Here is a 16158-nt window from a genome sequence, read left to right on the forward strand (position 1 = left end):
AAGATGAGGTGCTATACGACCTCCATCTCAGGCTTTGCAAATAATTATGTACATTTAGCTTAACTCGTGCGAACAGTTCCAGTGACCCAAAAGGGTCTAACAGTAGAATTAAGTGCACAAGCACTTGCAGGCTCAGCATGGTGCATGTTTGCTTCCATAATCCAGGAGGTTTGCTACTTACGCCATTTAAGCTCCCGAGATCCTTCACCCAGTGCTCATCTTTCTCCTTGTCATAGTTGATCACAGCATGCTGCTTATCGACACTGCGGGACTGGCAACGAAAGCATAATGAATGTGAGACTGGTTACGCATAAGACACAGTGTTAATCAAAGCAACATTTCAACATTAATTTGATATGGGGCAAAGGGAGAAAAGGGAAAAGCAGAAAGGATTAAATATTATTTACTACTACAAATAACCAAAGGATTAACAGTAAATGCTTCCATGGTTGTTTAAATGGTTCAACTTAAAAAGAGAGGGGAAAAAAAAAAGAAAAAAAAAAATCACTGAAGGCTGTCAAGACTACACCATAACTTCAATGAATTATATCAATACACACTGAAAATAAAACCAGCCAAATAGAAAGCCTGGGGCAGGATCTCAGCCAGTGTGAACTAGCAGAGCTTCATTTTTCACCAGCCGAAGCTGGTGGCCTCATCACTAGGGATGTTCCTATTTGGGATGATTAATTCCTATTTCAAGGAAAGCTAAACCATTTTCTTAAGTTACAACAATATATTCTGTTCCCAGGATTATGTCCCAGATTTTACCTAAATTCTAGGATGTTCTCCAAGTTGAAGAGAAGTTAGTAAACTTGCAATGAGAAAAAAAAGCAAGTCCAGGAAAATTCAAATTTAAGGCCCGGTTCAAGAACACTGGACTGGACACTGATTTGGTGCCACTGGCTTTGCCACAATGCACAAGTAATAAATGCACTTTGTTTTCAGAACAAAGAATGACACTTTGGCAGGAACAGTGTCAGACTTCTGAGGAAGAAGTGTTAGATCAAAACCTCTACATAATTTTGAAATATGTTGTGTTACAGCTTTAAAGACACCAGACTGTCTCTATTTAGATCTGCCTCTCATAACTTGAATTTTTGCTGCAGTTGACATCAACCAGTCACTGGAACCAGTCACTCCATCAGCATGCATACACGACAGTGAGAACTCCCTGGTATCCTGGGCAGGGGAGGGTAGGACATGCTACCAGAGCAGGGAGACAAGCCAGGCTCTAAATCAGCAAATCCTCCTCTTCCTGGGCATTGACCAACACATTCTTGGTGAAAGTGCTTCCCTTTTCCCCAAGTATAAACACACTAGTTTCCACAGCACCGCTCTCAGCAAGCCATTATCTACTTCCTTGCAAGCATGTTGAGGCAAAGATTGTTTCAGGGAAATTCCTTAGTGAAAATACAGAGGTTTTGCTGGACAAACTGCTACCATTTGCAGGAATTTCTTCTACCCCTGCCAACATCAAGCACACTGTTAATATCCCAGTAACTGATAAATGACACTTCATTCCCCTGCAAAGCGTATGTCAGCCCAGGAGACCTGTCCTCCAGAATAACCCCAAAGTACTAGTATGAAGAAAGCATGCACTTGGCCAGAAGACTGCCCTTCCACCTTGTGACATCCCTCACACCATTCACAACATGCCACCACAAGTAGAGGGGAGGTGACTTCAAGCCTCCAACTGCCTCACTAATACAGTTACTTAGCACTGCTGAATTTGCAAGGTGTCAGCTCATGTAAGCCCCAGATGAAAAATGACGCAGCTCTCAACACTCTGCTACCCAACTGGTGCTGCTCAGACAGCAAATGCTCCCCAAAGAAACAGAGGCAAAGACAATGTGGTTGGGGACACCCCACTTGCATCTCCTGCTACATCAAGCCCTAAACATGGGAAAGGAAGCACAGCAAAGCCCTCCAGGAGGCACACACATATCTCTTGCCCTCATGCAATCACCACACTTGGTGTCTGACCCTGACCTCAACGTAGGACAGGTCTTGAGTGTTTGCAGTGAAAAGCTATTGCTTCTCTCTGTTACTGTTCACATCAGAGGAAGCACCTCAGTTCAGTCTGCAACCACCTAAGTGATGTGGCAGGTATGCGCATCATAAGGTAACAACTGTCCAGGCAAGGATGGTTGAGGGATGCTCCCCAGGGCCTGCACCTTGGCACATGGCCCTGATGACAGGAACATCTCCAGCCACAGCCTCGTGTACCACAGCACCTGATGCTACAAGAATTGGGGTTGTACCTTACCTGCCATACAGAGGCATAAATATAACTACCTTCCACCGTGATGGACTCAAACATGCACATAGGTCCTGCCTGCACAGGACAGATTCAAGGTCTTTCCCAGTTCCTGTGCTACCCAAAATTGTAGACACCACTGTTCCCAATGGAATGTAAGGGAACATGGATTAACTCTTGCAGCAATGTCTGCTTTAGCTTTTTACAGCATGTCATAAAGACTTGTTTAAAAATTAACAGATTTTAAAGGCAGAGCAATCCCTCTAGACCCCCTCCCCCCCCCCCCCCCCAATAACAGAAAGGCTTCCATCCCAAAAAGCTAATACAAACAAAAAATGAAAGGTTTTATCTGGTATCTGATTTTAAATGAATCACAGGACATTTAAAAAAGGGTTTATTTCTGGTTACCAGCTGTCTCCCAGAAATTCAGTTTGCCCTGCATCTGACCCTGATGTTAAATCAGCATTTTGCCTTTGGGGTGCTGTATTTTACAACAGCTGACTACAGCTACTCTAGGGTCCCAAACCAAACAACAGTCATCAGGGGAGCAGAGATGTGCTCCAGCAGCATGATATAACCCTACATAAAAGCAGGAAGAGGTCACCAAATGAACCTATCTGTGCCCAATTCTAAGGAAGCTTCAGCTGTGTTCAAGACAGCCCTTTGCAAAAGGAATCAAAGGGATATGCAAAATCTGACCCACAGTCCTGATACAGCCTCTCAGCATCTCTTTAAAGAACACATGAGGAACACGGCAAACGGTTACACAAACCACACTTCTGTGAAATTTCATTCTTTTGTGGACAGAGAGGAATTTTCTCAGTTTTGTTTATGTTAAACCAGCAAACATCACAGGAACTGGCAGCAGGAGTTCCTAAGGGCCTGTCTCCAAGGAAACTCAACATAAAATAACTAAACTCACACCTTATTTATTTTGATGCAGATTTGCCATATGTCACTCTTACTTGAGAACTGAGGTGCGGTTTATTTCAACATCAGTTACATTTAACATAAACTGCTCTTGTGTGCAGTGACAGCAGCAACCCAGTGCCTGATCAGGCTTTTGTCTTCAGAGAGGAGCAGACTGCCTCAATCCCACTTCCAAAGAAAAGACTAACTAGTTTTCAGACTGGTAACAGCTGAGAGCTTGAGAACAGTCCTATGGAAGCCACTTGAGCCCGGCAGATCAGTGGTTTCTAATGCATGACCCACCTGAATCACAGAAAGTGATTTAAGAAGCCCGAGTCAACACAGGGCAGGCCATGGGTGCAGAGCTCCCAACAGTCTGCAACTCCACTGGCAAGATTTTAGGCATCTGTAAATTGAAAAGCTGCAATCAAGTCGACTGAATCACAAATATAAGGGAAATCCCTAGGTTAAAATGCACACTTGCATCCAATACTGAGCCTCGCTTATGATCAAGCAGCATGGGGCTTTGAGCAACCTGGTCTAGTGGAAGGTGTCCCTGCCCAAGGCAGGGGATTGAAGCTAGATTATCTTTAAGGTCCTTTCCAACCCTTCCAATCGCAACCTCCACAGCAAAAGGCAAGGATGAGCCATCCATTGGGAGTAGACAGAGGGGCCCAAGCAGAAAAAATGTATTTTCTAATAAGGTGTTAAAAAACCCCAAAGCGCCTATATCCAGATGTCAAAAGCAAAAAATAACAAGTACCCCCCTAGCAGTTAACCTGTTTCACCAGAAAAGCACTTGTGATGGGATGAGCAGCACTCCTGAGCTATGGCAAGGATCACTGAGATTCTGCTTGGATCAAACAACAAAACCAGAGCTGGAGCGCCTCAGGTGACATCGAGAAGGAGAAAAGAAGACAAGGAAGAGAGATGTCCACCTAAGCACTAGTGATCTTCAGGCAAGAAATAAGGCTACACTCTAAGAGGGTGGGAATGAGGGAAGAACACAGCATTCTCACCATGCCCCAACACTGGACCATTTATCAAATGAAAACAACTCTCGGGAAAACACAATGTGTGCTTTACTGATTAACGTTTACACTTGTCTGAAGGGAAAACATGGACACTGATTTGTTACTACACTAACATTTCTCATCGCCAGCTTGCACTTCCAGACATTCAAATCACTTCCTAATATAAGGCTGTCCTGCTTCTCCCACCATCTATCTCCAATGCATTACATTTTAAATACCTAGTAGACAAAAGGCACACGCAGCATATATATCTGAAGACAGAGATATTTTATAGGTTTTTTTCAAGATCATATTAAGCAGATAGGCTAAATCAGAGAGAGAAATAGCACCTCTGGGTCTGACAGTCCCATACCACATTTTCAATCTCTAGGCAGCTCACTTGTGATTCCAAAAACTGAACATATCAAATCAGCAAAAGCCCCTGCTTAGCATGGGAGCAGCAAAAGCCGCTTCAGAAGTGCTCAGGAGTCTCCATGGAGGTACATATCACGCTGGCTACATGCGCTGCAGATACCTTATAGCTTTGTTTGGTGAAGGATCTGATACACAGAACATGGCACTCAGGATGAAAGCACAAGCTGCAGAGATGCCAAGCAAAACCCACAAGGAAACAAGACCTGCTTAGGGAGGCAGGAGGAGAAATACAGCCAGACAGCCTGCGTTTCCCCACAGGGCCAGCGAGCAGACGCAGCTCAGCTGTCTACATAGATACAGATGCTACCTTTTCCCCAGGAGAATTACCATTGGCAAAAACCTACTGTTCAGGGTTGAGATTTGGACCTCAGCCCTGCCAGTGCCATGAGGCATCGTGGTATTGGAGATAAAGTAAACAAATGAGAGCAGTTTCCCTGTTCCTCACTGCAGTCTGTTGTGCATGTCTGGCACAAGATAACTGCAGCATTCTGGTGGCAGCAAGTAATAAACATTTGCTCAAATACTTTCCACAGTGAACAGGTTACATTTCTGCCAGTGCTGTGCTCTGCAGAAGTGTCCCAATAAGGAAATACAAAGCTCTCCTAGTGTCCCACTGTAGAAAGGAGACAGACAAAGACATTTTATTTTTTAAAAAAGGGAAAAAAAAAAAATCCTTGCATGCTGGCTTCAAATATGATTTTTCCTGCTCAAAAGTAAAACCCCAGATAACATCTAATGACAGATATGAATACTGGGTCTCCCTCTTTGACCACACTTCAGTACTTTTCCAGAATACTAGTGGATGCTCCATCCTGCCCGAGGCTGGCTGCAAGTGTGACACCCCCACAAGAGGCAGCTCAATCACTCACAGGGGTATGTGCTGCCAGTTTCTACATGACTCTGCCTGAGCAGACAAATGTCTCTTCAGCAAGTGTAGCCTTCTTGTCTTGGGGCTGGACTCACTTTACAGCTTCCAAGCTGCAGAGGCTCCTGCCTTCAGCTTTGCTGCAGTCCAGATCACAGGATTAGTGGAGCTGTGGCAGGACCAGGGCCAGAGCATTCAGGCAAAAAATAAGGCCTTGAACAAAAGAAAGAAATCCCCCAGGAAAATGAAACTGTAATCCCCACATCTTGGCAAAGAGATTTGGAAGCTGGCATTGTTCCCATAAAAACTTAACCCGTTAAACTGGGGGTGAAATGGGCGTTTGCTTGCTGGTTTACCCTTTCCAAAGTGGAACACCAGTTCAAGTGACCCAGGATCACATACTGACAGCAGAAAGGGAACACGCTGCCCAGAAATGCACTGGCTTTCCCTTTGTTTTTCATGGGCACCCAGGAGGCACAGAAAAGCATCACCTTAGGTGGGACAGAACCCTGGATTTCTATAGCACAGCCAAGCTGCATGCTAGCGTCTGGATCAGGATCTCAGACACAGAAGGGGACCCCACTTTCTCTGCCCCCTGCAGAGAGGAATAAACCCTTCCCCCATAGGCCAAGCTTCAAGGACACTGCCAGCCAGAAGCAATCCTCTCACCCCTAATAGCCGCCCGCCTGCAGTGCCACCATCACCTCTCTCCTTACCCTGCCTCCAGCAATGAACTCCCCTCCCAGGTTTGCCAGTCCTGCCATGCCTCCAGCCTCTTCAGCACACATTTCATCAGACACCATGATCCTCCTGTCAACTGCATATTAACAGAAAATAATGGGAGAGGCAAGAGCCAAAAAAACAACTCTAGGCCTGGAATTACAGGATGTGCATCCTTCCTCCCACAGGTGCTGCCCAGGCACCTAGAAACACTACTTGTCAAAGAGCAGAGCCTTCCCAAGGCTAGATCCTTTCTCTTCTGCCTGTAAGACACCTACACCTAATGAATAACACTTGGCAATTCCCAACGCCCAGGGACTAACTTAGGTACTGGTTTACACCCTCTGGATAACTGCAGCAAAACAGCATGAGTGGGGCACCACACTGTCCTGACTATAGCTTCCCACTCCAGACCCACACTTCCATGGGGAAGGAGGACAGGACACAAAACATAGCAGAGATTCCCCAAGGCTTCTACTGGGAACTCCCAATACAGGAAACACCTGAGTGATGGATAGACTTCCGTATCACAGTGAATTCACCTACAAGTACCAGTGAAAAGATAATCTACCAAGTTCACACCATCTGCTTCCTCCAAGCATAATGCTGTAGACAAACTACACCACACCTATCCACACATGTTTATGTATACACTTACTAAACTACGTAGGAGAGACATCATATTATCAAACACAGCCCAGGGAAGGTAGGATATACTAAGTCAAGGAAATCTTAATTTGACTAGATGTCGTACACACAGAGCTCGCCACTACACTGCATTATTCGCAGGGTGCGCTGTGCACCCTGTGTACCAAACACTGAACAGATCCTGCGGGGAAAACATATCCGGTAAGGACACTGTAACAGATTGTATCTTCATGCCTGTGTACACAGGGGCAGAAGCAGGATTACACAGGCAATCTTCACACTGGTATGTTATAACTGCTCTGCAGTTATAAACACTTAGCAGCCATAACAATGTTCCTTAGGTGTCTAGAACACTTGTCATTCCCTAACTTTTTACCAAAGCAAGACAAAAAGAGGAAAACATCTATTTAAGCAGTATCGTTACCATTTATCCAATTCACTAGCAGAATGAACTTGCATGTTCAGCTCACAAGCCCCTACACCACTTGAATGAATAAATACCATGAGTTGACACGATAAGCAGCACGTGATGTCCCACATGGACCAGTGCCGGATGCTGGGCTAGTAAATTTTGCAGCTAGCTACTGACACCAGTATAAAAGCAAGTCTTGACCCATCCCAGGCCCAAGGGAGATGCTACTCTGCAGCCACATCCTGTAATGCCCACTTCCCCCACACTTAACAGCTTCTGCCCTATATGCACCACCTTCTAATTCTCCAAACTCTGCTGCTCCTCCTCTCACTCTGCACAAATGACAGACTCCTCTTTGTGCCTCCCTGCTCAGCCAAATCTTAATCTCATGGTGAGGCTTTATAGAGTAGAAATTCAACAACCAGATGCAAAGATCTGGCCTCTGGCTTCCTGAAACATGGGTCAAGAGGTCGAGCAAGTACTCTGGAAGTATTATTATACTCTTGGCTTGTCCTCACATTTTCCTCGACAGCTGCTTTGACCACTGTCTGAGTCAGGATACCAGGCTAGGTGCAATTTGATCTAATCTAGTGCAGTTCCTCTCACATCTAAACCCCAGCCTTGCAAATCCCCACACCTATTTCCTCTTTGCCCAACCTACAACAGTTCTGCCCTCCAATCTGTCCCCTTACTAACCTCACTCCCAGATGAAATATGACTTTGGACAATAGTATCGAAGAAGTCCCTGCGGACCACATGCAAACACCAATTTCCTTTTCTCAAATGTTTGGAACTTGCTCAAATGCATTTAGATTATTGATGGGGGGGAAATAGCCTCTGACCTAGACATTTACTCTTGAAAAAAATCACAACCCAGCTGTATAATGCCAGAACTTAAAAGAACAGGTTGAAGATACTTTTAAAGAGTTTACATGAAAAAAAATGCTATTTTTCTCATAGTTGCTCACAGCAAAGACCAAAGGTGGCAGCTGATTGTGTCCAGAATACACTGCCTAAAACAGATGCCTGGAAAATAAACTCTCATGCCAAAGTTTAGTAGAGCTATAAGCAGTTCCTGGTAGGAAGTGTCAGGCTGTCTTAAAAGTCACACAGGACAAAGGCATAAAACAGATGCATCATGCCATCTATACCTACTCGTGCTGTAACTCATATATATAAACTCACCTGGCGTAGGGTAATAGCATGCCCAAACCACTGCTCTAATGAGATGGGCATATTCAAGGGAGCACTGGTTAACCATTTTGCTTTTCCAATTTTTTCAGTAAACATCCCTCCCCCTGTCACACAAAACCGGGGAAGTTATGACTCTGCTTTCCCTTCTTTTAAATATTTACACTTTTCAAAGATGCAAAGAATGCTTTGTTTAGCGGCAGAGGGAAGATTTTAATAGTTAAGTGAAAATCCTAAGTTTGCAAAATGTTTATTCCCTTGAGTAAATACCCATCCCATTAAGCTAATGATCAAAGCTGATAAAAAGAGCAACTATACTTCCCAAAAAGGATTTTGGGGAAGGGTGGAGTGAGGAGAATTACTTTGATAGTCCAAAAACCTTCTTTCTTTTGGTAAAAACATAAGAAAGCAAACCTTTTCAGAGAATTCCTTCCCACCATCCCCAAGCCCCACAGAAAAAACACACTAGTGCAAGTTAGTGAAGGTCTAGGTTTCTACACGCCTGCTGTTTGTTACCTGGAGGGAGCCAGTGAGACTGCTGAAGAAATCAAGCACTGTTTATCAGAACATCAGAACTGAGCCCTTGACACTGTGTAACAACACTGTGCATGCCAAGCAATGCTAAATGGCACTTTTGCCCTGCATTAACATTCAAAATAAATGTAAATCTCGCATTTACTTGTACTAGAAGCTTTAGAATGCTGCAAAAACATGTAAAATATTTCTAATCTTCTTAATAGGTATAAAAGATTTCAAGGTAGATTATGTTTTCCCACTATCAAACCTACTTAAAATTAAGCTTTAAGACTCCGGTTTTCTTCATCTCTTTGTTAACCCAAAAAGCAAATCTAGTACTTGTATGAAATAAGTAACCACAGGCAAAACGAAAGCTTGATTGGTGACAAAGCCATCGTTTTTTGGTGTTCAGTGATCTGATACCTTAAGACAACATGTTCCAAGAAAATATCAGAAGACAAGACACTCCTAAAACAATAAGATGAGAAAGGCAAGACTGCAAGGTCTCCAGGACAAATATCTGTGTTGTATCTCCGTGTTGTATGTTTGCGCACCATCTAAGACACACAGTCTCAACAGGGAACCACAAGCTGTATCACAATGAAATCACTAAGCAGCAACAGTCTTAAGAGACTAAAACCACCGACCAGGTCATCCAGTCCACTCCCCAGACACTGCCAGTTTGCTTCCAGTTGCGCACTTTAAGGGATAAAGCAAAATCTCGAAATACGTGAGGAGAATCACTGTGCAAAAAAGTTTCAGGGTCAGTACCACAGAAATACTCCAGGCGCAAACACTGTCACTAGAGCTCTGTCCATCTGTTGTGATAACTGCCCTGTTTCTTACGCTTTCCCCAAGACAAATGATTGTGCCAGTCTGCACAATGATGTTGTGACATGGACAGTCACAGCAGGAAAAAGTCTATTTTTAGATCTCATCCTCCATCTGCTCACACACAATTCTGCTTGGATATCAAATCTCCGCTCACAATCTCTCTTCCACACTGAGTCTTACTATAGCCATCTCATTTGGAGGCCAAGGTAGCTCTGGAAAACATCTCTATAAGCAAATGGCTAGATAAATAATGCGCTGTACTGTTCAAATTAAGAATTTATATCTGATCCTAGAAAAAGTTTTACTGGAGATAGTAAACTAATATGCTTATAAAGGGTCATGTGTAACTCACACTATGAGCACAAACAGCTGGCTTTTACAGGCAATCTAGAGCCTTCCTCTGGCAACATAATGAAAACCTTTAAAATACAATCACTTCACTCTCACATGCAACACTGACAAGCCAGCTCAGACTTGCAAAGCAGCATGAAATACTCCATGTGGTGTGGAGTGGCTCACAATCCATGCTGTCCAGTTAACCCCCTAAATAACGAGAGGAACAAGCAATGCGTTCTAAGCATAACTGACATTCGGGTACTTTTAATGTGCACAGCTTGAGAATGTGACTCTCAGAGTGCTGAACCCTGACAGTAAAAAAAAACCCCACAACTACCTTCAAAAGGTATTAAGATGAGCACTCTAAAACTTGGGCCATTTTTGGAAACCAAGGCCACTGTATATGTTTACTTCAAGTTTCAAGAGAACACAGCAATCAGGTTCCTGAGCTGTCAAATGCAGACTTACAGAAAATATCAGGACATTTTTAATGTCTCACCTTTACATGTCTCACCAGTCAGACACGTAGAAGCATGAAATAAAAGACAGTGTGATTCACGGGAAGGCCCAAACAAACAATCTGCTGCTGAACAGGAGTATGCTTCAGGCTCTACCACTGCAGTACACCTATGCCATTCACTGCCAGCTAGCAGAGCAGTACAAACACTGTAAGCACTCCTTTTGCAGATGGTAATACATTATTACAGCTAGACAACACCTTGCTTCCAAGTACACCTCGTACAAGAACTCCTACCCCCTGAACAGAGCTCCTGCTAATATATCACACAAAGTCCCTGTAGTAAGTACAAACACAGCCTGCTTGGCAGTACATCAACAAAGCATTTAGGATGTACCTGTGACCAGGTTAGCAGTGGAAATTACGAGGAGGGAGTCCCTGTTGTGCAGGCAGCTTCCTAATTTTGCCACCAACCAAAAGGCGCATTTACCACCTTTGTAAAGGGGCAAACAGGGGTCATGCAGGTACAATCAAACTTTTTTTCCCCCATGGCATGGGTCATGCAGAAGCACTAAATTAATTTCAAGCTTCTACAAATTCCTGAGCTAAAGTGCTCCTGTCAAAAGCTCTTTGCAAGATTCCAGCTCCATTTATTTGGAGTGACATCTATTACATTATGCTGTCAAACATCAGACCACAGTCAACACTTGAGATACGTTGAATTAGGTCCAGCAGAGACACATGCTGGTACGGAAAGCACTAACAGAAGCTGCAAGTTTGCCCGAGTAACACAATTACTTTGGGAAGAGGTCACCACCTTACCTGCCCCACCAAAAGAGCTAGTTTCTCTACTAAACATCAGGATTTCCCACCATAATAAAAAAAAACCTAAATGAGAAATACAAGCACTGACAATTTAACCAAACTTAAAGGGAAAAATAAGCAAACAAAAAAATCTGCCCCCATTCAAACAAAACATTCTAGTAAACAGTGCACACATTAAAAGCTACAAAAAAACCCAGCAGCATAACTGCAGATCAGGACAGAACGGGATGTCTTGGCTTACTAGTTCTAGTAGCATCAACATAGCTAATCTATTTGATTAATCTCCTATCCATCTGATGACATAGCAATTTGAAAGCAACCTTACTTGCGCTTTCACAAATATGGGAAGTCTTCATGGGAACTGCAGACTCAACATAAAAAAGGAAGTTCCTTTCAAAAGATGCCATTTCAGGAAATCACACAACACCTAGAGATATCCAGCATTACATTGACATCTACTGCATCGTCTGAAGAAATGACAACAAAAAAAGCCGTATTACCTGGAGCATCAGTTCACAGTCATCTCTGCCAACAAATATCATCTCCCGAGGGAGCCGATGGCGAATGCCGGTGCTGCTCACCAAGAACCACGAAGTCACGCTCATTTTGGCGCTTGACACTTAATCTTTATACATCCTAAACAGAAAAAGATGTAACTGTGAGCTATTAATGAAGCGTCGACGTACACCAGTGCATAGCTGCAGTTCCCAAATTTCCCTACACCACAGGACCCAGCACTGACACTTGCACTTTGTGTTCATGTCTTAAATTTCTTGCGGCAACCAGCAGTTGTGAAGTGTGTGCCAGGACCTGCTTCCCATGTGCCACATGCAGGAGCTATGCAGCCCTGAAAATATTCCCACAGCAACGTAAGACTAAGGCTCTGAAGGAAGGATTGTTTAAAAAATGAAACGTGCAGCTGAATCCAATCAATGAAATGATCAAATATGCTGGGGAGAAAAAAAAAAACAAAAAGCGCTCTTTTCCAGAACATTTCCTTGTCGCTAGGACTGTGCACACAGATCACAGATGGAGCTTCCACCATCATCAAAGATCTGGACCAGCACATCAGTAAGGTGATATAACCTGGCTCCTCCAACCTTTCACAGTACACTCCCAGGCGCGGTTACACCAGCGCTGGGAGGAGAATAGCCTCCCTATTGCTCATCCCACTTCCACACTGATGTAAGTCGGGAGCCCACAGATCCTTCCTTCCTGCCTGCCTCCCTCCCTCCTTCACTGCTTGAGCTGGTCCAAGAACCAGCCTCCGGAGAGGAAACACGGGATGCAATTCCCACCGGAGGGCTCTGGTAGCACTGCCCCGCTTTGCCCCGCAACACGCAGAAGAACGGGCAGCTGTAACCTGGCGGGCAGCCGCGGCGGGAAGCGCTTATCGGAACTGTCCCAGCCACACCTGTTTGTTGTGGCTGCTACAGCCCGGCTGCAGGCAGCCAGCTCCGGGGCCTCGCCTCCTCCCTCTCCCACAACATCGCCTTTTCCTCTCGCCGGCTGGAGGAAAATGGAGTGCCACACACCAGGCTCTCGCCTTCCCCTCACCCACCTCCCGGGATCCAAGTTGCATTCCTAAATGCACCGAGGGAAGGTCTCCATTTTATCCAGGCTGCGCGGCGCTCCACGGCCTGACCGCCCGCCACCCCCTCCGCAGCAGCCCCGGGCAGGCGCAGGTGACACCAGCCGGGAGGACGACTGACCTCCCCCGGCAAGGCGCAGGCCTGGAGGAATGAGAAGAGACCGCGCTGGGAGCCGGCGGTACGGGCTTCCGTGCCCGTGTCACGACGAGCGAGCGGCCCCGACGCACCGCGCCCGCCGCCCAGCAGCGCGGGGATAACACCGCCTCCGCGACAAAGCGCCCGGGGGAGGGGAGCCGGGAGCCGCCGGCCGAGCCCCGGGGCCGCTTCGCACCGCACCGCACCGCCCCGAGCCGGGCTGCAGGGGCCGGGGCCGTCCCCGCGGCCCCGGCAGGGCCGCGCTCGCTGCTGACGGGAGGTAAGGGAAGAGAGGAAGGGCGAGCAGCCGGAACCGCCTAGGGGCCGCGGCGAGCCAGGTGCGGCGCGGAATCCCCATTTCCCCCCCGCCACCGTCGGGCGGGCGCGGCCCTTTATCCGCCGGGGCCCGGCTCCGCTCTCGGACCCCCTCCCGCCGCCCTACCTGCTGCGGCCTCGGCACGGAGGCAGGCCGGGCGCCGCGCCCCGCCAGCCGGCTCTGCCTGCCCCGCGGGCCGCTCCCGGCGCCCGCCCCGCCCCCGCGCGGCAGGTTCCCGACGTCAGGAGGCGGCTCCAGCCGCTGGGCCCGGCCGCTGCCCCACCGCCCCTTCACCGCGGCCCTGCCCCGCCCAGCGCGGCCGCGGCCGTCGCTGACCCTCCCGGGGCAGCAGGTGCGGCAGCGCCCCTCATCGCGGGCTCTTCGAGGGGCTCTCGGAACACTGCTGCCCCTGACCTCGGGGGCCTTGCAGGCAAGCTCCCCGTCATGGGGCAGCAGGTGCTGCTGCTGTGAGCCGCTGGAGCTAGCCCCGACGCCAGCCTCTTCTACTCGCCACTGGGTTTCAGGAAGTAGCTTGACATCCATCTCCACTTACACCCCTCGGGTCCTCTTGCAGGGCAGTACCTAAAGGCAGTCAACAGGACTGAATTAATCTCGGGACTAGGAGCCTGAAATGGGTGCTGTGAAAAGATGGGCCATATTATGGGTTCTATTTAGTTGTAGGTAACTAGAAAACTTCTGAAGTGCAGAGAGCAATGACCACTCATTTTTCCCATCGGGAGAAAGACTGAGTGTTATGGTAATGGATCCTACTATTCACTGATGCAAGAACTTTTTCAAGAGAGCTTTCAGCTTATGCAGAAGTCAGTGGAGCTGGAAAGAAGCAGGAGCTTTGCATTGGCTCTCTTGTTCCAGCTGTCATGGACTGCTAACGAAATACTATAGGAAGACAGCAAGTTCATATAGATATTTCCCCAGGCCCGTACTGCAGCTGGAAAGGTGCCTTTGCATTTGTATGCAGTACATTCGGTGTTGAATAGAATTTCTCAGTCACCTGCAGGAGCTTCCTTTTGTGTCTTCAGTACTCTCATTTAGAATTTTGGCTCAGGATATAGCCTTAATGAAGTCTGATGTCATTTGAAACCACAGGTCCAGTATGCCACTCACTGGGGACAGTCCATCACTCTGTGGGCTCACTCCTGGACTACAGCCGTACTGGAAGGCTGAGGAACCAAGGATGGCGAATTCAGCAAGCTGCAGCAGACTGTGAGGAAGGAAGGAAAACAGCATTTCTTCTTTTGCCTACTCTTTCTGAAGAGCAGTAGGACTTTGTTATTATTTAAATAATAGTGTTAATTCCTTCTTTAATAAACATTTGACTTGTTCCTGGCAAATACATCATGCTCCAGGGTGATTTCAAGGTGTGATTATCTTCAAAGGCTTCAAAGCTGGCTGAGGCTGCAGCATCCGTGTTTTATTGGTATCTCCCTGCAGCCGAGCACCACACCCTTGCAGCATGCCATGTCCCTTGGATGCCATGCAGGAGGATGGAGAGGGCAGCCACCACTTCTGGGGCACTTTGAAGGCTTTTGCATTGTGCACTGCCATGAAGTAGTAGAAATCCTTTTTAAGTAAAAAAGGACTTTGCCCATATTTGCCAGATAGTCCTGTCATTGAGTGATGGTTTATTATTGATTGAACTGACTTATAGCTCAAGTTTTTATAAATAACATTCACTTTTTTTCTGAGCTACACCTAGTTACTGGAGAGGCTGCCCTATAAGCCAATCTGTAGAGCAACTCTATACCGGTGAGAGGAAGTAGGATAATTTACTTCTTTATACAAGCCTGCCATCTAGGCAAATCTTTGTTATAAGTTATTATAAAAAGCTTACTGTTTGCCTTAGTCTCTCCTTAAGCCTGTTTTTACCATTCATTTATACATGTGTATTTAACTGAGCAGTCACTTGCTATGTATAAAGAAGATAAATTGTTCCTGTTCCCACCACGTCTTCTGATTGAAGATGCAGGTTAGGCCAATACTCTGGGCCACGATGAATGTTGCATTACAGCCTCTTTATTTTATTCCAGCGATCTAAAAGGAGTAATACGGAGTCCTTCCTTCTCTCTCCTCACCCCTCCCAATGTAGTGTGCCAGCATCAGGGGCTACAGTATAGCCTGGTGCTACATTGTCATCTTTAAGAACCAGACAGAGAGCGTGCCTGTGGAAAACAGAAGCTGTACTTCAGTTTTTACTTTTCTTTTCCTATTGGAACAAACCATTTTGGCAGCAACTGCAGCCTTTGGGCTGCTCAAAAACACAGGCTGACCAAGCACACAGTTGCTTTTGAAAATACGATATTATACAAGTGTCTTAAAATCATCTCTTCCTGCTGGGAGAAGGGAAGACCTGGGAAAGGCCTCAAGAAGCTGAGTGAAGCAGCAGCAGCACAATGCTGCTCATGCAAAGTCTGTGACAGAAGGTGCTTATCATGCAAATCTCTCTACATTCATCTATAGCGCTGCCACCTTCAAGTACAAGGGACATGGCCACAGCTGTATTAACCTGCATGACCCAGGTGGCAGGAGTTTCACTGTACTGTACATTGTGTAAATGCAGATTGAGGATCAGTCCCTGTCACGAAATACCATATTCCTGGCAAACAAGGAGATTGAAAGTGAGATGCAGAAGAACAACAGCAGGTCACAGGGCTATAGGAAATCCAGATTTCCTGT

At 46.3% G+C, this 16158-nt stretch overlaps 1 protein-coding gene and 1 long non-coding RNA gene across 11 annotated transcripts in view; one reads left to right on the plus strand and one right to left on the minus strand.

The window, feature by feature from the left end:
* CEP170B (centrosomal protein 170B) overlaps nt 1–13671 on the minus strand; it is a 56577-nt gene extending 42906 nt beyond the window's left edge. For 5 of the 10 annotated variants that reach the window (XM_065683889.1, XM_065683891.1, XM_065683890.1 and 2 more), the window contains exons 1-4: nt 13591–13671; nt 12983–13154; nt 11922–12057; nt 182–271 (exon numbers count right to left, since the gene is read on the minus strand). In XM_065683889.1, the coding sequence (XP_065539961.1) occupies nt 182–271; nt 11922–12026 (195 nt within the window). In that variant the 5' untranslated portion in view covers nt 12027–12057; nt 12983–13154; nt 13591–13671. Of the gene's footprint in view, nt 1–181; nt 272–11921; nt 12058–12982; nt 13372–13590 lie in introns of those variants that run through there. The other 5 variants (XM_065683894.1, XM_065683893.1, XM_065683892.1 and 2 more) reach the window with 3 other exon arrangements.
* LOC136016543 (uncharacterized) lies at nt 12627–14818 on the plus strand. The gene is made up of 2 exons (XR_010613643.1): nt 12627–13428; nt 14572–14818. It is a non-coding gene; the product is annotated as an uncharacterized LOC136016543 (long non-coding RNA).
* The last annotated feature ends 1340 nt before the right edge of the window (nt 14819–16158 follow it).

This window comes from Lathamus discolor, chromosome 6, assembly GCF_037157495.1.
Source record: "Lathamus discolor isolate bLatDis1 chromosome 6, bLatDis1.hap1, whole genome shotgun sequence".
Classification (NCBI taxonomy): Eukaryota; Metazoa; Chordata; class Aves; order Psittaciformes; family Psittacidae; genus Lathamus; species Lathamus discolor.